Here is a 19,266-nt window from a genome sequence, read left to right on the forward strand (position 1 = left end):
TATTTCCTATAGGTCTCAGAAGCATGGGAGAGCCAAAAGTAGCTTGGTATTTTTTTATTAGGTAACAGAAGAAGTTTTCACTCTCCTCTTGCTCACATACTAAAGGCCTAAAGATACCACAACTTGGAAGTAGTAAAGTAAGGATGCAACAGCATGGTGCATTTGAAATTTTTCTGTTTTGTTGGGGGGAGGAATTATAATTTTATCTTGTTTAAAAGCCTGTGGGTTTTTTACTCTAATTAAGCTAATACTATCATTCTTATTACACATGTATTTATAAAATGATGGATTTAGACAATAACACAATTATTGAAAACTGCACCTGTATAAACTGAAAAACATTTTCAAATGTCTTAGCAGTTATTTCATGGCACTAACCATAGTATGCTTGAGCTTTAGAGGTATATAATATGGTTTCAGAATAGTAAAAATAAAGCCACTTTTCCATCAAAATCTGGACTGTCTCAGAGACAAATACCCTACGCCCCCCACTGATTTGTGCTATTATAAAACATTGTACTATCACAGACTAATACCAAATACCAACTATATGCAGAAGCAACAGATGCACTTTGGAGTTCTTTGTATTGCTTAGAATGATATCCTGATGCTACCATTTAGCTCATGATGACATTCCATCAATCAAACTCCAGTTTTAATTATACACCATTCTGTTTTTTCTCTCAGACCAAACATAGAGGAAATGCAACGACCTATTTCAATTAAAATATACACTTTATGGAATTAAAAATAGGTTGGAAATCACTTTTAAATCAGCTATCAGCCTGTCAATTAATGCTCTGAACCCCTGCTATTGACCCAGTACTATACAAGCTGTTTTTATGCACTGTCCTACGTATCATCTGTTCCCTGTGCTGCTCTGTTCCAGAAAGACAGACAGCTGCAACAGAATATCCCTGTTCAACCTGAGGACCATCTGACTTTAATTGTAGCACACAGCTTGATGCAGGTCTGGTTATGAGAAGCTGAAGTATCACACTGTAATAATCTGGAAAAGCAGAAACCTGCCAACACAAGGCTGCAAAGAGAGGCTTGGGCTGTCTGGCTGCCTGACGGGCTGCAGGAAATATGATTAATGAGCAAGGTATAATGATATCAGGAACCCGATTAGCACCACAAAAAGGTCACAGATCAAAGTAGTATGCATTTCATGAGCTCCAATCGTTGTATAAGATCTGGGGACTTAAAGAGGTAAACTCAAATGCAAAGGGAAAAAAATATCTGTGTGTCATAGCTTTCAAAATGAGCACTTGGAATACTGTAATCCCTATTCTGTCTGAACCAGGAGGCAGCAAGGAAATATTAGCTGAATATATCAGCCCATGCCACATTGTAGCAAGCTTTTCTTCATCACATTAGTGTGGATCTGAGCTGTAAGCATTCTTCCTAAACACACCTATTCTACTTGAAAAATAAATGATGCTGATGGTATTCAATCCACCAAGTATTAACAAGGAAAAGCAATTTAATATTTGCATCTTGTTTTCTCAGCATTATTCCATAGCAAAACTGGCAGATCACAGAGGGCATCACCCACACCTGCCAGGCCCACCACCAGCAGAATAAGTTTCACTGTGTCAGACAGAAGCAGTTAATGTAATTCATTGGCACAGAGGTTTAAATTTACTGCTACCAGACCAACCAAAACTTGGTATCTTAATTACAGAAGCAGTATCAGGGACCTACAGCTGTAGGTCCTACCCTTTGGGTAACACTGGACATCATTTGATGTCTGGCACACTTTAATACCAACACTTGATAAATTATTTCTTACTTTTGTAATTAGCTTAAGCCTTAAAAAAAAAAATCCAATTTTTTTCTGTCCAATTAAACTTGAAAACTGTAAAAGATCATGCTGAGAATATTGCACAAGTGAAAGATATCAAAGAGAGCTGCAAGAAAGGCAGACAGGAACAGCAGATCAGGAAATTAAGGAAGAATGAGGGAATGGTGGGCCAGAGCATACAGAGAGGTGAGGGTGAGAAAAACCTGGCCCAAGGCTCAAAATGAGGAAAAAAAAAAATTAGGAGCTAACATCTTAGACAAGGAGGAAGTGGGGGATGGAGAACAACTTCAGAGTGGAGAAAGCAAGATCTGTAACTAAAAGAATAAAAGTATATTTTAATGCAAAAGGTAAAACACCAGAGTTGTGAAAGATCAATGTGCCTTTGACAAATCTGCTCAAGAACACAGCTTTGCTTTTCCCAGGTTATTCTGAAACACCAGCACATGCCAAGCTCACACAGGTGCCAGGCTACCTCCCCTACCTATCACCACAACTGTGAAACCAAAAGCTGAGTTTCAATACGGTTTGCCAAGCAGTCCTGCTAAATGTTACTGTACTTCATATCTCATTTAAATAAAATTTTCACATAGGTATGGATGAAGGAAAACACTAAAAACCACCCAGAATTCTTTGTGATTACTTTATAGTGCATGTATCACTGCCTGTAGGTATCTAGGCCACATAGCATTTCTGAAAACCATGGTACCATGTCACCAGTAAAAGTGCAGTGTAAAACATTTTAATTATCTTCTGAACCACAGATTTCTTCTGATGTAAAAGTTCTCCAGTGTTATGAAGTCTGACATGCCACCAACAACAGAACTTCTTCACTTCCCATTTCCTAACTTAGGAATATCAGGATGTTGATAAACCTGGTATCTGAAAGGTTTTTGACAGTTTCCATGCCTTAATTCAGTATTTCCCAGTTAGCTGGCAACCACAGGAAAATTGCAGCCTCATATTTCAAGATTCACTAGGAAAAGCTTCTGTTATTTATTTCAGAGTGCCATCAATGTAGAATTGCTTCATTTTGAGAAGAGCCTAACACAGCTTTTGAGAACGTGCTGAAACACCACCAGTGACAGTGTAACAGTTATTCTATAATTCATTGCACTGCCCAGAGGGAACCTTGAAGACAGGAAGTGCAAAACACTGCATTTCCCAAAACAGGGAAGAGAACACTAACACAGGTTTGGGAAGGAAACAGGCAAAGGAGAATTTAGTTTCATTTTCTTGTAAAAAAGGCTCTGAAAAATATCAATTTAATCGAAGAAATGGAAGAGTTGGTGGAAGTTTGAAAACGCCTCTTGGGAGTTATACAGACACAAAAGTAAGAAACCTCAAAATCACATTTAAGCCAGAGTGACAAATATTTTTATGATTAAACAAGCTTTTTCAAGCCTTCTGTAAAGGCTTGAGTGATGATTTTATTAGCTCTTAAGAACCACAAGAATGCTGACATAGAAGTAGGGTAAGATCTGCGTATTTTACCACACAAAACTTTTTTGGACATCTCTAAAAAATAAGCAATACTACATTCCTTTTTGCTTCCTACATTTGTAAGCCTCCATCTTCAGATAATTTCAGACATAGTCCTATGTATAAATATATATTTCAAGCAAAAATCTAAATTATTTCAGAAGAATCCTGCAAGACAAAAGTGATTGGACAATAGAAGACAGAACTCTTACCAGCCTGTTTATGCGAACAAATTCTTCTGGGGTTTTGGCCCATGGTGGAAGTTCAACATCAGACACCACTGTTCCATCATCCATCACTCCCAGATTGTAATTGTTGCTGTTGACAAATATCTCTGGGAGGTAATAAAATTCAGGAATCAATTCCTGTAGATAAATGACAAACAATGCCACGTTATAAATCCTGTAAGAGGATGGACTGTGTCACATTAAAAAAAGACATGATTAGGATGGAATTAAGCTAAGAGAACATACAAAATTCTCCCACAGACATATCCCTCCTTCCCTAGAAGGGAGAAATCCCCCTTCTGCACTTTCTAAAATTTAATCCTGTAGGTATGACGACTCCTTAGCATGCTTTAACATGACAAAGAACTGAGGCACAACAGGCTATAAACAAAAAGTGTCAGAACGTTGGTTTTGATTGCATATTATACACAGAGAAACTTATAAAACCAAAGCAATAAACATCACATGGTACAGATGACATTTAGGGGAAAGGTACAGATCATCACTGATGGCAAAAAGTTGTGGAAAACAGATTCTTCCAAATTTTAGTATAACACACATTTTAAAGTGCTAATGCACAAATGGCAGTTGGGTGAAACCAGCACCATAGATATTAATTACAGAAGTGTGAAACTCAGTTATATTCTTATTCTCTCTAGTGTGACGAGTCTAAGAACCTAATGTTTAGGCTATTAGCTAAGATTGTTCAATGCCCAGAAATAATTTTTTTGTAAATTCTAAAATACCTGGAGTTATGCCATATGTTCCATGAAAAACCAGCAAAAACTAAAATAAAGCCCACAAAGCTGATTTGAGTCAATATTGAGTCAATGTAAAGTTTATTTACTCAATTATGTGTCCAGTCTATAAATTAAAGGGAAGAACCATACAAAATTTCACACACAAGCGAAAAAAAGGCAGGGATTTCACATGGTTACAAGGTCTGCACTAAATTCCTTGTCAGGATCATCACTGCTGTAAACAAGACATGTTTTTGATGTTCCAGGCTGTGCTGAACAGGACTGGAACTCAGCATTAACACCTCCCTGGCTGGCCTGTTCTGGCATCTCTGCTGGCACAGCTGAGGAGAAACAGTACAGGAATTGTGACTTCTAAGTCTTCTCAGAAAAACAAAACAAAGTAATGATAATGGCTAAACAAAAATTTTATTAATCAGAAAATGGTACATCCTAGTGCAAAACTGAACATAATGTGCTAAGAAGGAAAATGATGCTCAAGCCCATCATGATTTTCTCCTGGCTAAGTGGATCATTTCTTTGTTTTGTAAGCAGACCTGCAACTTCCTAAGTTGTCATGCATTTTCTAAAATACACAGTAGGTAATACATAAATTCACTAAGTTAATGGGATTAGAACTTTATTTACACACTCTTATAAAAATATGTGCAATGTCCAGGTATAACAATCAAGAGAAAAAAACCCCATAAAGATATAAGACATCTTTCTGCCCTGTATTTTAAAGGTAGGTTGTTAGGGTTTTTTTTTTGTTGTTGTGGAACTTCACGTTGAGGCTTAAATACGTCCAATAAACCCGGCAATTTGACGGATTTAGAAAAATTGAGCCACTAAATTAGAGAATTTACTTCCTTTGTAAAGAAAGGATCAATACACGTAATTGCTTCAGGAAGTGCATTTCATAGCAAATGAGTGGTGTAAAATTGGTCTTCCACACAGCAAGTGCAAGCTGCAGGCCACTTGAGAAGTAGCAGAAATTAAAAAATTTAAAAAAATTAGACTGCTCCAGTGGCTTTGACTACCGTGGGTGGAGGATGCAGGCAGGCCAGAAGCTCAGCAGATCAGATCTGAAATGCAGTCCTGACATGGGTCAATGGCTCAGTGGTCTCCCAGATAGCCCCTCAGGGCCAGCTATGGCATGAGCAGCTTTCCAAATGGCTGAGTGCAGCCAGGAGGTCATCAGATTGCGGGCAAGGTCAAGCCGAAGTAGCCAGGGCAAAGACAGGAAAGATCAAGCAGGAATTAAGCTATTATCACCTCCATCCTTGTGTGAAACACTGCTTGGCTTTGAATTGTACATCTTTTTGTTTACAGACCCCCTAATTAACTAGGGAAAAAACGTGCTTCTGTACCAAACACTCCACAAGTAGTTGATAAAAAAAGATTTTAAACTATTTCACTGCACAAGTGAAAGAACAAGAATGTAGCAAGGATAAATTCTGTAAAAAATAAAGTAACACTGAGGTTGCTACAGTTTTTGCCATCACAGAAACCAGCAAAGAAAAAACAGACACAGGACTATTAATTTGAGAGCAGCACACACCACAAATATGAAACCATACGCTGGTTCTGAACACTTAAAATACAAGCTCATTACATATGTTACCAATGCTTTTATTTCTTCTTTAAATACGTATCCGTACAGCTACTCATTAGTTTCTTTCAAGATCAGAAAGCATTTGGCTTTCTAGAACACATTGTTTTCATTAGGTTACACAGAAACAATATGCTGGAAACTTCAAAATTATCAGTAATTTCTATTAGTTTGACTATTAGAAACTTTTCATAAAGCTTTTCATTACTCCAGAAATGAGTTTTCAGAAAGTTTTTCACTGTCACCATTATGATGTATTTCTACAAAAGGAGCTTCCTTGCTATGTGATTTTTCTTCTCTTGGCCATGTGCTAGCATTTATCCACAGAAAAAGGGAGTGCAAACAGATGCATGTGGCCATTGGAAACAAGTTGTATTTAGAGCCCATTTTCAATGGCTTTATACAGGTGAAAATGATAACTTCAGTTAAAGGAAAACAGTTTTTCCTAAAACCAGCAAAAACATCTGATCACAAAATATTAATTTTTATCAAGTTAATAAATATTCTTAATGTATTTGGCAACTGTAGTCCTTAACAGTACTTCTCAACTGTATTTGTGGGGTCTTCTTTTTTCTTAAGATCTTCAAATCACATGCACAGACTGACACTAAGACAGCAGATGCTGACCCAGGTGTGCAACTCCAAAAATGACACAACTTACGGGACATGCAAGAATGTTAAAAAAAAAAAAAAAAAAATCAATGAATGTACTTTTCTCTTGTTTTGGAAGAAGGAGTTATAAAATGCTTTCACACAAACATCACATGAAGATGCAGGATCACATATGAGAGGCCAGAATGAAGAATCCTTTAATATCTCACCCAGAACAGTAACAAGGACTGGACTAACACAGGGCAAATAAAGCCTTTGCATGGATATTCTGTCACCTTCTCACAGCTAAATGATTTGAGCTAATCCATGCTTCTGATTTGTAAAATCATTAAACGTGGATTCCACACTCGTTTTGTCTGCACAGATTTTTCTTTGGTTGTTCTAAAACTGCTGCCTGGCAGTTCCAGTGGATGGTCCCAATACCCATTTTGTGAAATGTATATGTTTGTTTATGTTAGTTCCTTATTTGCTCTTCTATGCACTCTTCCAGGTACTACAGACCTACATGATCATCACATTCTTCCTCAGGGGTCTCATTTTGCAAGCTAAAGGATTCTAGTCACTTTAGATTTGTCCCCTCTGGAATTTCCCTTCCAACTAAAAATTTTGGTTTTTTGCATATTTTTTCTAACTCTGCTGAGTGAGTCCCTTTGGAAAGTTTCTACACTCAGCACATGTACAGAAATAGTAAAACTGCCCCACATTTCTTTTGTTTAAATTTCACAGAAAAAGCCAAAACATCTCTATGATTTGTTGAAGCTCTTGTTTTAGGACTTGTGTTTGGAAATTACTTTCTGAAATTTCCCTGCAGGAATTCACCATTCCTACAAGGTAGAGACAAGGCATCCTTATGGGAAGCAATACTTCAGTTGTTCTGCCATGCTTTTCATTACAACTGATGAAGGAGCTCACAGACAATAGCAACATAACTCTAGCACACAGTATTTACTTTAAAAAAACCCAAAATCTGCCCTATCAGGATTCTTATTAAAATACTTCTAAAATTCTGCATATAACTAAAGTACAATTTTTCTCAAACAAAAATTGCCCTCAATTTTTCTCAGACAAAAATAGCACATGAAAACAATGATTCCTAAGGAAAATTCACTAAAAATATTTTTTACAAAAATGCAATACCAACAGGCTGTCAGTTTAACAGTGGAAATTTTTTATATAGGCCACCATGCACAAAAAAAAAAACCCCAAAACCAGATACTTTGTTACATTAATGCAATTAAATGTTATTTTCTCTTTTGTTTAGAAAAAAACTGATGCACTTTAAAGCAGAGTTATACGATCTCCAGAGGTGTCTAGAAACAATGACAGATCCCTAATCCTATTAAAACATTTATAAGATACCAAATTTTGGAACTAAATTACTTCACAATTACATTAAGCAATATTACGCCTATATATAACCTGTCAAGCAGAATAATAAAAATGCATATTAGAAGTCTAGATTTTTATTCATATTGCCATACTTTATTTCTTCTGTTAGGGACCTAAACGGTCAAGAAATATATACTAATCTATTAAATTAGCACAAATCTCATTTTTTCATCAAACTTCAATGAAATTATTTTCTAGGCTGTTGGGAAATATAATTTCTAATTACTCATGAATTTCCCTCCATCTGTATGTGTATTATTTCTCATGAAGAAATTGTCAACTAAGAAATTGTCTCAAGACACTGCCCAAAACTCTTCCAACTTCTAAGAAAAATACTTTGGCAGGTTTCCATTAGAATTCTAAAGATCATTAATGAAGAAATTAATTTTGCCAGTGTTTAACTACTCTGTTAAAGTCCTAAGCGATTATACTTGAAACTTTCTAGTTTGAGAAAAATATTAAACTTCTCAATAATTCATAATGGAGCAAAGAGAATTAGAAAAAGTCCAGATATTTATTTAGTAGATTAATGAAACATACAATAGCCACAATTAAGAGCTGATTCATTATTGATCAATAAATAGATTTTATGGAGTCAATATCTCATTGGATTAAAACTCGCATCTTTAAAGCACTTTAAATCCTGTTACTCTCTCCATTTACATATGTATATCTATATAAAAAAATTATTTTACTTAGAATCTAAGTTAAACTATTCAGTGCTTATGTATTGACCATATTTATATACTAGGTAATTCAGGTCAACATGACAGAAAAAGAGGAAAAACTTGAATGTGTAACTACATTCCTTCTCCTCTGGACTTGAAAAAACTTGTCCATAACTTACTCTAAATTTGTTATTTAAATACCTACACAAGGAATTCAGAGCAGATATTGAAACTATTTGCTTCATTTCCAATAAAGCATGGCTGGCTATAAAAGATGCAGATCACAGATTTAGATGGATCTTTCTGATCCATACATCCAGATGTCTGCATTTTTAACTACTGCAATTCCCACAGATTACCATACACAGATTTGACTAGAACAGTGTAATTGGAGTTTACTAATGTTTTAATATTATCGTCTCCTAGCATCTCTTTTTGAACAAAACTAATCAAATTCACCAAAAGCAACCCAAAGCACATGAAAAAAAAAAACCAAAACAAAACACAATGCAGCAGAGGAAAAGACATGAAGCACAGTACATAGCTCTATACTAATAACTGCAGCTTAGTTAAAAATAGTGAAAAAAAATCAATTACATTAAACCAATCTAATTTTATTTTCAAAAGGAAGCTGCAGAAGTGGATGGTGAAAGAAGTGGCAAGGTGTTGCTTTACTTTAGAGAAAGACCTCTGAGACTGCCCCAGTCTCCCATAATATTGCTACAAACAAACTAGAGAATGGAGATGAGATTGGGTTACAATAACATGGGAGTAGCCAAGCTGGAAATCCATATTCCAAGAGCAGTTATCAATAGTTCACTGTCAGACTGGGAGGACATGGTAATGGAGTCTGCCCTGCTCTTAATATCAGTCAATAATCTCATTAATGGCCTGGCATAGAAATTCCAGCTGACACTGAGAAGGCTACACAGCTGTTTGGAGGACAGCAAGAGGATTTCACATGATCTTGAAATCTGTATATATGGTTCTAACAAAAAAAAAAAAAAACAAACCCAAACCCTGAAAACAATCAGTAAATTACAGTGGAAAAAGGGAAAATACATGCAAAATGCAACAGGGGTTACAATTATGTAGTTGCAAATATAATGAGAAATAAATTTATTGCAACAGGTTAGCTGTCAAACCAGAAGGAACAAGTGCAGGCAAATACTGCCAGGCTACCCAGGTTTGCTTTGTCTGTGGTATTAAGAAAACTAACCAGGATTGTTTGCACCAATAACATACATTAAGAAGTAGCTGAGTTAATGGTCATGCCTATATACAGCACTTTAAAAGTACCAAGTGCTACTCTCACAAAATTGAAATACATTCAATATCCTTTAGTGAAGAATATTTAACTTAGAAATACCTGGTTAACCATTTAAAGGCACCAGTCCCGAGCTAATTAGTAAACAATGCCAGAGTGGTAGTCAGACACTAGCAAAATTCCAAAGGATTTTTAATTTGTATTGCTCAAGTAAATGGATAAGGAAAGCTAGGAAATTGAATTTTATGCAACGTATCACCTCTTGAAATCAAAATCTGCAAAGTTCAAGCAAAGGTTATTCTACAGAGGAGCACTGGTTTTGTGCTTTGATCATCAATCTGAGGCTTTCCCAGGATATTGACACAGATTGGTTGTGACCACTCACATGCTTCAGCTTTCTCTGCTGAAGTGATACCAGCCAGCAAGAGTTCTTTCCAAAGCCAGCTCCTCTTAGCTCTCCCTATAACACAGGGTCCTTCCAGCTAAGATTAACAATAATTTTAGGAACAGAAGCATCAATACCTGCTTTCATTCTTTCCACACGAGAAGCAAGGAGAAGTCATTTCTTGTAATCAGCTCAATGGTTCTAAGTATCACAATTTTTTCAGCTGGAAGAGGGACAAACCCTTCTTCTTCCTTTGTGCCCCCTACTTGCTAATAACTACAGGAGCACAATTGTGTGTTTCACTTTATTCAGGGTCTTCCATGCATGAAGACTGCCAACTAAACACATTCAAGCAATAGGAGGCTAAAATGTTGCACTTCTGTGTTTAGACTTTGTATTCTGCATTTAGGCATGTGCTTCACAAACACCTGCACCAAGTATCAGGAAACCTGGTTTTCACAGCTGTAATGAAATATGGGGAATACAGGAATTTCCAGTGAAGATGGAAACATTCAAACATTTTCCTGTCTAATTATTTAAACATGTCCTATGGAAACCTTGAGCTCATCCCCCTTCCTGGCTGGTCATCCAATCTCACTAATAAACTCCTATAGTAAATCTTAATACTCACTCAGACACTTCATATAATTCACAGTCTCAGGAAGCTGTAAGCAACTCCAAGAAATCATCTTTGACAGTAGGGATGCCTCTAAAGGCAGTACCAGCTTGCACATATATAATTTCCAAAAGTTACCTAAGCACTTCAGAAAACACCCCCTGTAGTAATTATGTTGAGATGGAATGACTGGCACCACTACCAGTCCTTTATTAAACGCTTCTTATGCCTTCTCTCAATGGACTTCTCTCAGGGAACACCACACAGCTCTGACTCCTCTTCTCTCTGTAAGTTTCCTTCTGCATGACTGGCTAAACCCCAACCTGTCCACCTGACCCTGTGTATCCCTCACACGACATCTTCTTACCTTATCTGTCCCTTGCACAACTGCATGTCCCTTCCTCCTCACAGCACAGCCAGCACACTCCATCCCAAACTACAGGAAACTCAAGATCTCCAATTTCAACTACAACTTGCTCCCCCCTAGCTAAACCAATCTTTTATAACCCCCATGCTCATTGGGCAGGCAAGGCTGTCTCCACTTCTCTGCAATCAGTACAGCTGTAATTCATTGAGAAAAATTGCCTTCTGCACTATCCTTACAAACTATTCCCCTACAAACCCCCTGCGCTGATTGCCAGGGAAACATTCATTGCTTTTATTTTTCTGTTAGGAAGGTTACTTTGATTCTAGCCAAAATCTCCCTGATATTTAAGACCATTAATTCATATCCTATTCAGCATGGGCAGCAGAGATTTTTTTCCTTTTCTTTTTTCTTACAGCATGCAATAAGACCCAAGTTCCTCCTCAATCTGTTCTGCTTTAGAAGAAAAATAAGCATAGCTACCCAATCTTTCCCTGCATTTTATTTTCAAGACCTTGCATTGTTATGATTGTCCCAGTGTGGATTCCCTCCAACTAGCCTACAACTATGGGTGAAATATTCCAGCTCAGACCAAATCAAAGCTAGGCAAAAGTGAAGATTTTTGTCATATATTTTGAAAGTTCCATTATTTTCTGCTGATGTATCTTCCATGAAATGTTACTCACTATTATTATATCACAATACTGTTAATTTACATGCACCGGTGGTGTACTAGAATCCTAAATCTCTTTTTTTTTTTTCACAGTGGGTTGTTCCTTGTGTTATAACTGTATGACAGCCTGCACAAAATTATAATTTTTCCCCAGTAAACTTCACCTAATGGTTTAAATAATGGTCTAAAATAATTTTTCCCTTTTACAAGAAATACCACCAATTTCACTACACTTCCAGTACCTCCCAATCTAATATCAATAGAAACTGAGGCCAAACCTGTTATTATCAAGAAGAATTCCCCTCAGTGCATCTTTCAATTTTAATAATGAACTGCTGGTAGCTATTCTCCAAATACAGTGGATTCTTTTAGACAGAGTAATCCCAGCTCACTCATAAGACAATGTAAAAAACTAAGATCATCATCTGCTTCTTCTCTGCTCATAAGGTCTGTTACCTTTTCTCATCAGAAACTGTGATTGCTTTGACATAATCTCTTCTTGATAAACATGTGTTTCATTTGCTTGTCTCCAAGCTATCTTCCTGGCACTTAAATACAGTCTGATTATTTGCCTAAGTATTTTTCCGTGAATTGTAGTTACAATCACCTCATAATTTCTTGGCTCCCTTTTTATTCTATATTAAATACTTGATTTATCCACTACTGATATCTTTCTCCTTCTCAATTTCTCAAAAAAAACCCTCAAAAATGCACTCTGAAATTCCATCTGCTAATTTTGCGGGTTACAAGGAAATTAAGCCCATAATGACCAGTTAATTAATTTGAAAAAAAAATCTAGTGTGTTTGTAATTTCTAAAATCTTTATTCCCAATTTCATATAGATATTATATCTTTTTCTAAGTGGTATTAATTCCACTAGTCACTGATTGCCTTTGATCATATTGGTGGGGACTCACGGATGCACAAAAGACATCCCTTTTTCAACACTGTCAGTTGAAAGTTTTTGCATTTCATTAATTTGCAAATCAACCGTTTCCTAAATTGTCTGCTCATCATCAATACAGTGAGTGAATGATCTTGTGTGAGTTAGGTCTCTTGCTGGTTGCATGACATCCTTGAGCTAGATTCTGATTTCCTCCACATTACACTTTTCCATCCTTCCTTCCATTAAAAAAACCCAACTCTGATATTAATCTACTTTTTTGGATCTGACCTTTCCCACCACTGCCAGCATCCTTGTCTCCTTTGTTTTCCACCCCAATTCAAAATATTTCAGTCTCAGGGCTAAAAATGCTTGCTATAGTTTTACAAAAGAATTCACTGAAATATTCTGACCAAAGTAAAACCACAAGTCATCTCCTTTGCATCTTTTCCCAAATGATGGGATAGCTCCCAGTCTTCTTCCTTCCATCCTCCACTCCCAGCTACAAGAAAGGCAGAGGCAGTGTAAAATATGTTAACACCTTTCAGGAAATGTTTTACCTTGATGTCAGAAGTGTCACGCTGACTGTTGCGCCACGCTCTTGAAATAGACGAAAAAGTCCTATCTGCATGATCAAACTTCCCACCTTGCAGATTTAGGAAAAGCGTTGTGAAGGGTTCCTAAGTACATTAAAAAAAGATTAATTAAAAAAAACCCAACAATTAGTCTTTTCAGAAATTTCAGGGTAAAACAAGGAATTTATCATTATTTTGGGGTGTGGCTGTGAATGATGCTCTTTTTCTGGCAGACACATGATTAATAGCAAAGGGTTAATTTTATTATTTAAGAATGAGAAATACAAACTGATGCTTGTTTGTTCAATAAAATGCTTTTTAATCTTACTCCATGCATACATACTGAGATAAAGAAAAGCAAATAAAACCAAAAGAAAATACTCAAAGGCTAAAGTAGAGACTACAGTTCGTGCCAGTTGTGACACAAATTGTTCTCAACAACATTAAAAAGCTCAGATGCCTTAGATATTTATTAAACTAGCATGTAACAGAAATAACATGTTTTACTTTGTTCAAGGTGATCTGTTAATCTAAAAGGAAGCATTCAATACTGAGAGCTTTAGGACTGTTACTGTTTCATATATAATTTATGATTTAGAAAAATGTTTGGAAGATTTAAATGCCTCCTCTTAGTTAAAAAACACTTAAGCACATATTAGTGGATAATTGCTTGAAATTAGCTAAGCACTATAAATTACTTCAAGGATTTATGTATGCTTGTACATTCTAACAAGCTTTAATTAATGATGTGCTGCTAATGCCTTCCCAAAGAAATTACTTCCTAGGAGATAAATCGCCTTTCAATTTTATTGAAAAATGCATTGTTCAACCAATACATTATCAATATGTAGCAGTTCAAAGTTACTTCCATATAAAACGTAGCAGACTTTTAAAAATTAGTTATTTACATCACAGAACTTCATGATCATCAGAAACCAACTCACACTCATTAGGAGGCGAAAATTAAATACATTAAGAACCACAAATGCTTGGTACTTGGTCCAGTCAGAAAATATGCAAGGAAGGGAAGTTAACCATGTTTAAAGAAGTATGCACATTAAAAAGCAATTTTTAAGGAGAAAAAGCTCTACTGATTTGAAAAGGCTCTACCAGAAAAATTCAAACTTCCTGCTTGAACTTTGGAGCACATTTCTCCTATGCTACTGATTGCAATTACTAGAAAATTTCAGTACTCTCATACACCATTCAGGTTTACTTTAGCTGTCTGTTGCTTTCATTATCATTTAAAGGAAGAGCATTTTTAAAAGATATACTTACAATCCTTAACAGCCACGTGAGTGCAAAACTTGCTGTTGAATAATGAGTGCCATAGTGAAATTTTGGGACCTGATCGTCTTCCCACGATTCGTATCTCTCGGCAAAGAATGCTGCTCTCTTTGGGTTCAAAGCTCCAATAGGCTGAAAGATGGGTAAAAATAAACTCATTAAGCAAATAAGATTAATGTCAATACTATCACACCATACTCCCCTTGCTCTTTTTGGTAACCAGAATTATTGCCATGCTGATGGAAGACTGGGTTTGGTGCTTTGCAAAAGCAGACGCTGGACCACCTGAAGAGATCTGTGTACTTGGAACCTGGATTCCATGCACACACACATGGCTGGTTGGAAAAATCTCCTCCACATTAATACAGGCTCCATTTACTGCTGATTCAAGTCACTGACTCCATCCAATTCACAGTGGAATGTCTGGGACAAAGTGCTGTTTAACTTGGGTGCCTGTGGGTCTGTGTGCACATTGGATACACTATTAAGCAAATAGTAAGCAACATTGAGAAATTTTTTTTTTTTTTTGAGAGAAAAAACAGTGATTGATGGGGTGGCAGAATACTAACAGTGGACTTGGAATTTTGATATTACTATTCTTGTTTCTATGCTTTCTATTTACCATCTCAAGACAAGTTTTACTTAATTTGTAGAATCTTAACCTTTGAAATAGACAAATGAAAGATGAGAATTTCTATATAAAACATTGATATAAAAGAAACAATGTATGTATAACTAAAAATGTTTATCACACTTTAACAAAAACTATTATTCTTTGTTCAGTGCTTGCCTAGAATATAAATACCCAGGGAATTATTTAAAAGTAGGAAACATAATATTTTGCTATCTATAGCTGTGCATCTCCTCAGCAGACTTTTGTATAAATGATTTGAAAAAAACATGAGTATAGGTCACATAAATCTCTGAGAAACCCAAAAGTGGATTTAGCAATTCCACATGTAAAATGCTGTAAGAGTTCTAAAATATCTTTGGATACGTATGCAAAATATGTATGCAATATAATTTTGTTACAGATTGAGCACACTGTGTGTTATTAATGTAAATTATGTTCACCTGTACAGACAATGGGTGCATTCAAATATAAGCAAAGAATAAACATTAAACAATATTTCCTTCTCTCTCTTCTTCAAGAATAAATAAACTTAAGAATACACTACAAAGTGAGGAAAAACTAAAAGTCCTTGAACAAAAGTATCAGTCTTTAATTCAAGCAGAGTTCAAGTGAGAAACTCTGTCTGCTATTGAGATTATGATTATTCAAATAACCGCTTCTTTGCAGCTCACATGAAATTTGGCATGCAAGCTTCAAAGTATTCTCTCTTCTAGGATAGATCAGATCTTTGAACGACCTAAAATCTAATCTTACATTTTTTACTTAGAGTAGCTTTCCCATTACAGTAGGATAAAGAAAAACATCTTAGGTTAATTACTATTTTTGCAGTTCACTAATTTGAAATATAACCCTTTAAAAGAAGTTGTTCCTGTATAAAAGGATTTTTATCTGATTTAGCAAATTTATTCCAGAGAAGTATGAAACTGACTCCAAGAAGTCTCTTTGTTACAAGAACCATTTTGGAATCTCCATCTGTACTGATTTTCCCTAAAGGCTCAGATATGCTTGAGAGAGAAAAAGAAGAAAGAAAGTCATTGGTAGACAAATTATACAAATTAAAAATAAGAACAGTGTTGTGCTGTATGGTTCTGTAACATTTTATGTATTCTCTTTATCTGCCTGTATTATTACTCTCCAAATGAGTATAGCCCAAATCAATAGTTATAGAATTACATTCCTTGAATATAAAGCTAAACCCAATTAGAATTGATTCCATTCTCTTTTCAAAAAATAAAAAAAAGGTATAATGCAGAGATCTATATAGCCAGAATCCACAGTATTGATTTTAGCTGTTATTGTTACAGTTGGTTTCTGAAGCCTTCAACAGGACAACTATCAAGACATGTCACATTTATTTGCAAGCAAATAAAAAAAAGTCCCCAAATGAAAAAAGCTTAGGGGGAAAAAAGAGAGAAAAAAAGAACTGTGGAGCTGTGCACTGACAATGATACACTATCAGCTTACTCAGAGAAGTTACAGTGGGAATACACACATTGAATTATACATTACACGAATGCACTGATTTATTGTGGTAATAACATCCACCTCATTAAAAGATTCTGCTTTGCTGCAGTTGGAGGGCTACATATTGTTTACTGCTATAAATTAATGGCAGTGCACAGAAGACTGTAGAGCCCTTCTAACAATAGATCTGTAATGACAGTGCTGTATATCACAGCTTCCCCAGCAGCTTCATAATAAAATGGAGACAATGTATTGGGCTAATACATTCTACCAGGCAGGCCCATATTTTTCTGACAACTGCTAAGGATGAGGTGATTCTACTGCGTTACACTGCACTGGGCACAGTTAACTACAGAATACAGAGAAAAAAATAGAAATTAATTGAAATTTCTTCGTTATTTCATATCACAAAATTAACAGGGAATCATGATTGCATACTGTATTCCTTCCCCTGTGGGGAAATGACAAGGGGAAAAGAAGAACTCTAAACTAAGCTGTGCTAGATGTAGCTGTGAGACCACAAATTTACACTGCTCAACACGGTTTCCCTATAGCTACAGACCTCTAAGGAAGAATGAGCTGAAAAGCTTTCATACCCTGAAATCCCAGAACATATTTTGTTTGCAGCACCTCTTTTCCCAGAGGAAAAACAGATATTACTTCACCAATAAAAAATGTTTATTTAGACGGAGAGGGAAGAATTTAAAACAGAGAGAGAAAAATTCCAATGAGCAAAAACAATGGATGAGATTACAGGGGTAAAAATGAAGAAAAAAGTCACTTATGGCTGCAGAGTTTTCAAATCGTATTGAAAAATGAATGATGTGTATGGTTTTCAAGTCAGTGTTCATTCAAAAAGAGGATCCAAAGTAGGACAAGAATTGGGGTAAGGTAGTTTCTGTTTTCACTTTTTCCAAGGCATGATCACCTGTTCTTTGGCCAATGTGGTTGGTGTAACAACATGTACTATAATGAAAATTACAAGTCATCCTTGAAAAAAAACCCCAAACAACTCATTTGATATTATTTTTCAAGCACTCTCAAATATAGGAACACCTCAAAATAAATAACTTCACATTTTTACCAAGAACTGCATATAGTAAATCTCAGTCTTTGGACCAAGCTTGCTTGCTTCTTTTGAAACATAACAAAGAAAAATGGTTTGCTGAAAAATAACTGAGAAAACACACTGACTCTTAATATCTACTGCTGTCAAATATGTCCAGACACTGTGGTGTACAGTTTTATTTGTTAGTTCTTACTCTTGCTCTGTGCCAGACATTGGAACACTGACCCATCTTGCATCAGCTTCCAGAAGAGGCCCCGTTGCACCCAACAGAAGAAAGCAGAATGTTCACTGCTCCTCTACAGAGGGCAGAATCTCTCCTGGACTCTGCCACTCATGTTCAAGAACATATAAATTTTAGAAAACTGCTAATGATTTTAAATAAACAGATCGAAGTCTTATAAAGAAAGAATTACAATATGACTATTTATAGTACTATATTTAAAAAGATAAGAGGTGCTTTTTATTCCTATCTAATGTGCTTTCATATTTTAAATAGTGTTGCTCCAAATATTTTACAACTTCACTATGAAAAAAAAGGAAAGAAATTAAATTTAAAAAAAAAGAGGAGGGAAAAGAAAAAGTTCTTTTCCTTGTGATTTCTTACACTGTTTGCTTATCCACATACAACCAGGTATTTGTATTCCTGTAAATACAATTGTCTGTATTATTGAATCATGTTTGGTAGCATCCTTGCCAAGTATGATTCTTGTTTCCCATACATCTTATTTTTGAGATGACTATCTGGTTTTCATTACTGGTATTTTTCATATAGGGCCTAAAGGACCAGGGGGACCCTTAGGTCATCTCATCGAGCCTTGAGCTCGTGTAACAAGAAGTTAAATGCCTTTGCATTGCATGATTTTGAGTCCAAATATTTATACTTGATTACAGCACGAGCTGTATTTGCTTTCCAGAGAGGCATCTAACTCCTCAGTATGTGGACAATCTACTTTTCTTGGAAGCTTTTTCTTCTGATAATTCTTACCCTCATTCTAAAAAACAGATGTATTTCAGTTTGGTTATGAATTTACTGGTGTGTTATCAGAGATCTTACTAAGCTTCTCTCTGACATAGCACAGAGTCTCTACCTACCCAGTATATTCTGAATTAAAAGATACTTACAGACTATAAATAGAATTTTTAATAAACATAACAAGTGGAGCTCTTCAGGTCTTCCATTTCAAGGCATTTCTTCCACCCTTAAGATTTCTCTGCTTGCTCACTTATCAATGTACTCTAACATTCAGGAAACTGAAATGTGTTCAGTGTTTCAGTGTTGGTTTTCTCCATAAACATGCCAACTGCTGGAAACTCTGCTGCATTCAAACCTTGCTTAGTTACTTTATGTATCACCAACACAAAATTAACTGAACTAGCCAGTATTTGTATTATTGTCAGTAGGATGTCCTGATCACTGAGTAAAACTTCTTTTTCCCAAACAGAGATACAAAGACAAGATGCAAGGGTTTAACTAAACCCAACCTTTATTCACTTAAGTCAGCTGTGAAATATCTGGGA

At 35.8% G+C, this 19,266-nt stretch overlaps 1 protein-coding gene across 5 annotated transcripts in view; it reads right to left on the minus strand.

Moving 5' to 3' along the window:
- LRBA (LPS responsive beige-like anchor protein) overlaps positions 1-19,266 on the minus strand; it is a 361,227-nt gene that overhangs the window by 86,408 nt on the left and 255,553 nt on the right. For all 5 annotated transcript variants that reach the window (XM_088164094.1, XM_014878944.2, XM_088164093.1 and 2 more), the window contains 3 exons: positions 14,573-14,713; positions 13,280-13,399; positions 3,499-3,651 (listed from right to left, as the gene is read on the minus strand). In XM_088164094.1, coding sequence (XP_088020220.1) covers positions 3,499-3,651; positions 13,280-13,399; positions 14,573-14,713 — 414 coding nt within the window. The remainder of the gene's footprint in view (positions 1-3,498; positions 3,652-13,279; positions 13,400-14,572; positions 14,714-19,266) is intronic.

Source organism: Sturnus vulgaris, chromosome 4 (genome assembly GCF_052056855.1).
Source record: "Sturnus vulgaris isolate bStuVul1 chromosome 4, bStuVul1.hap1, whole genome shotgun sequence".
NCBI classification, from domain to species: domain Eukaryota; kingdom Metazoa; phylum Chordata; class Aves; order Passeriformes; family Sturnidae; genus Sturnus; species Sturnus vulgaris.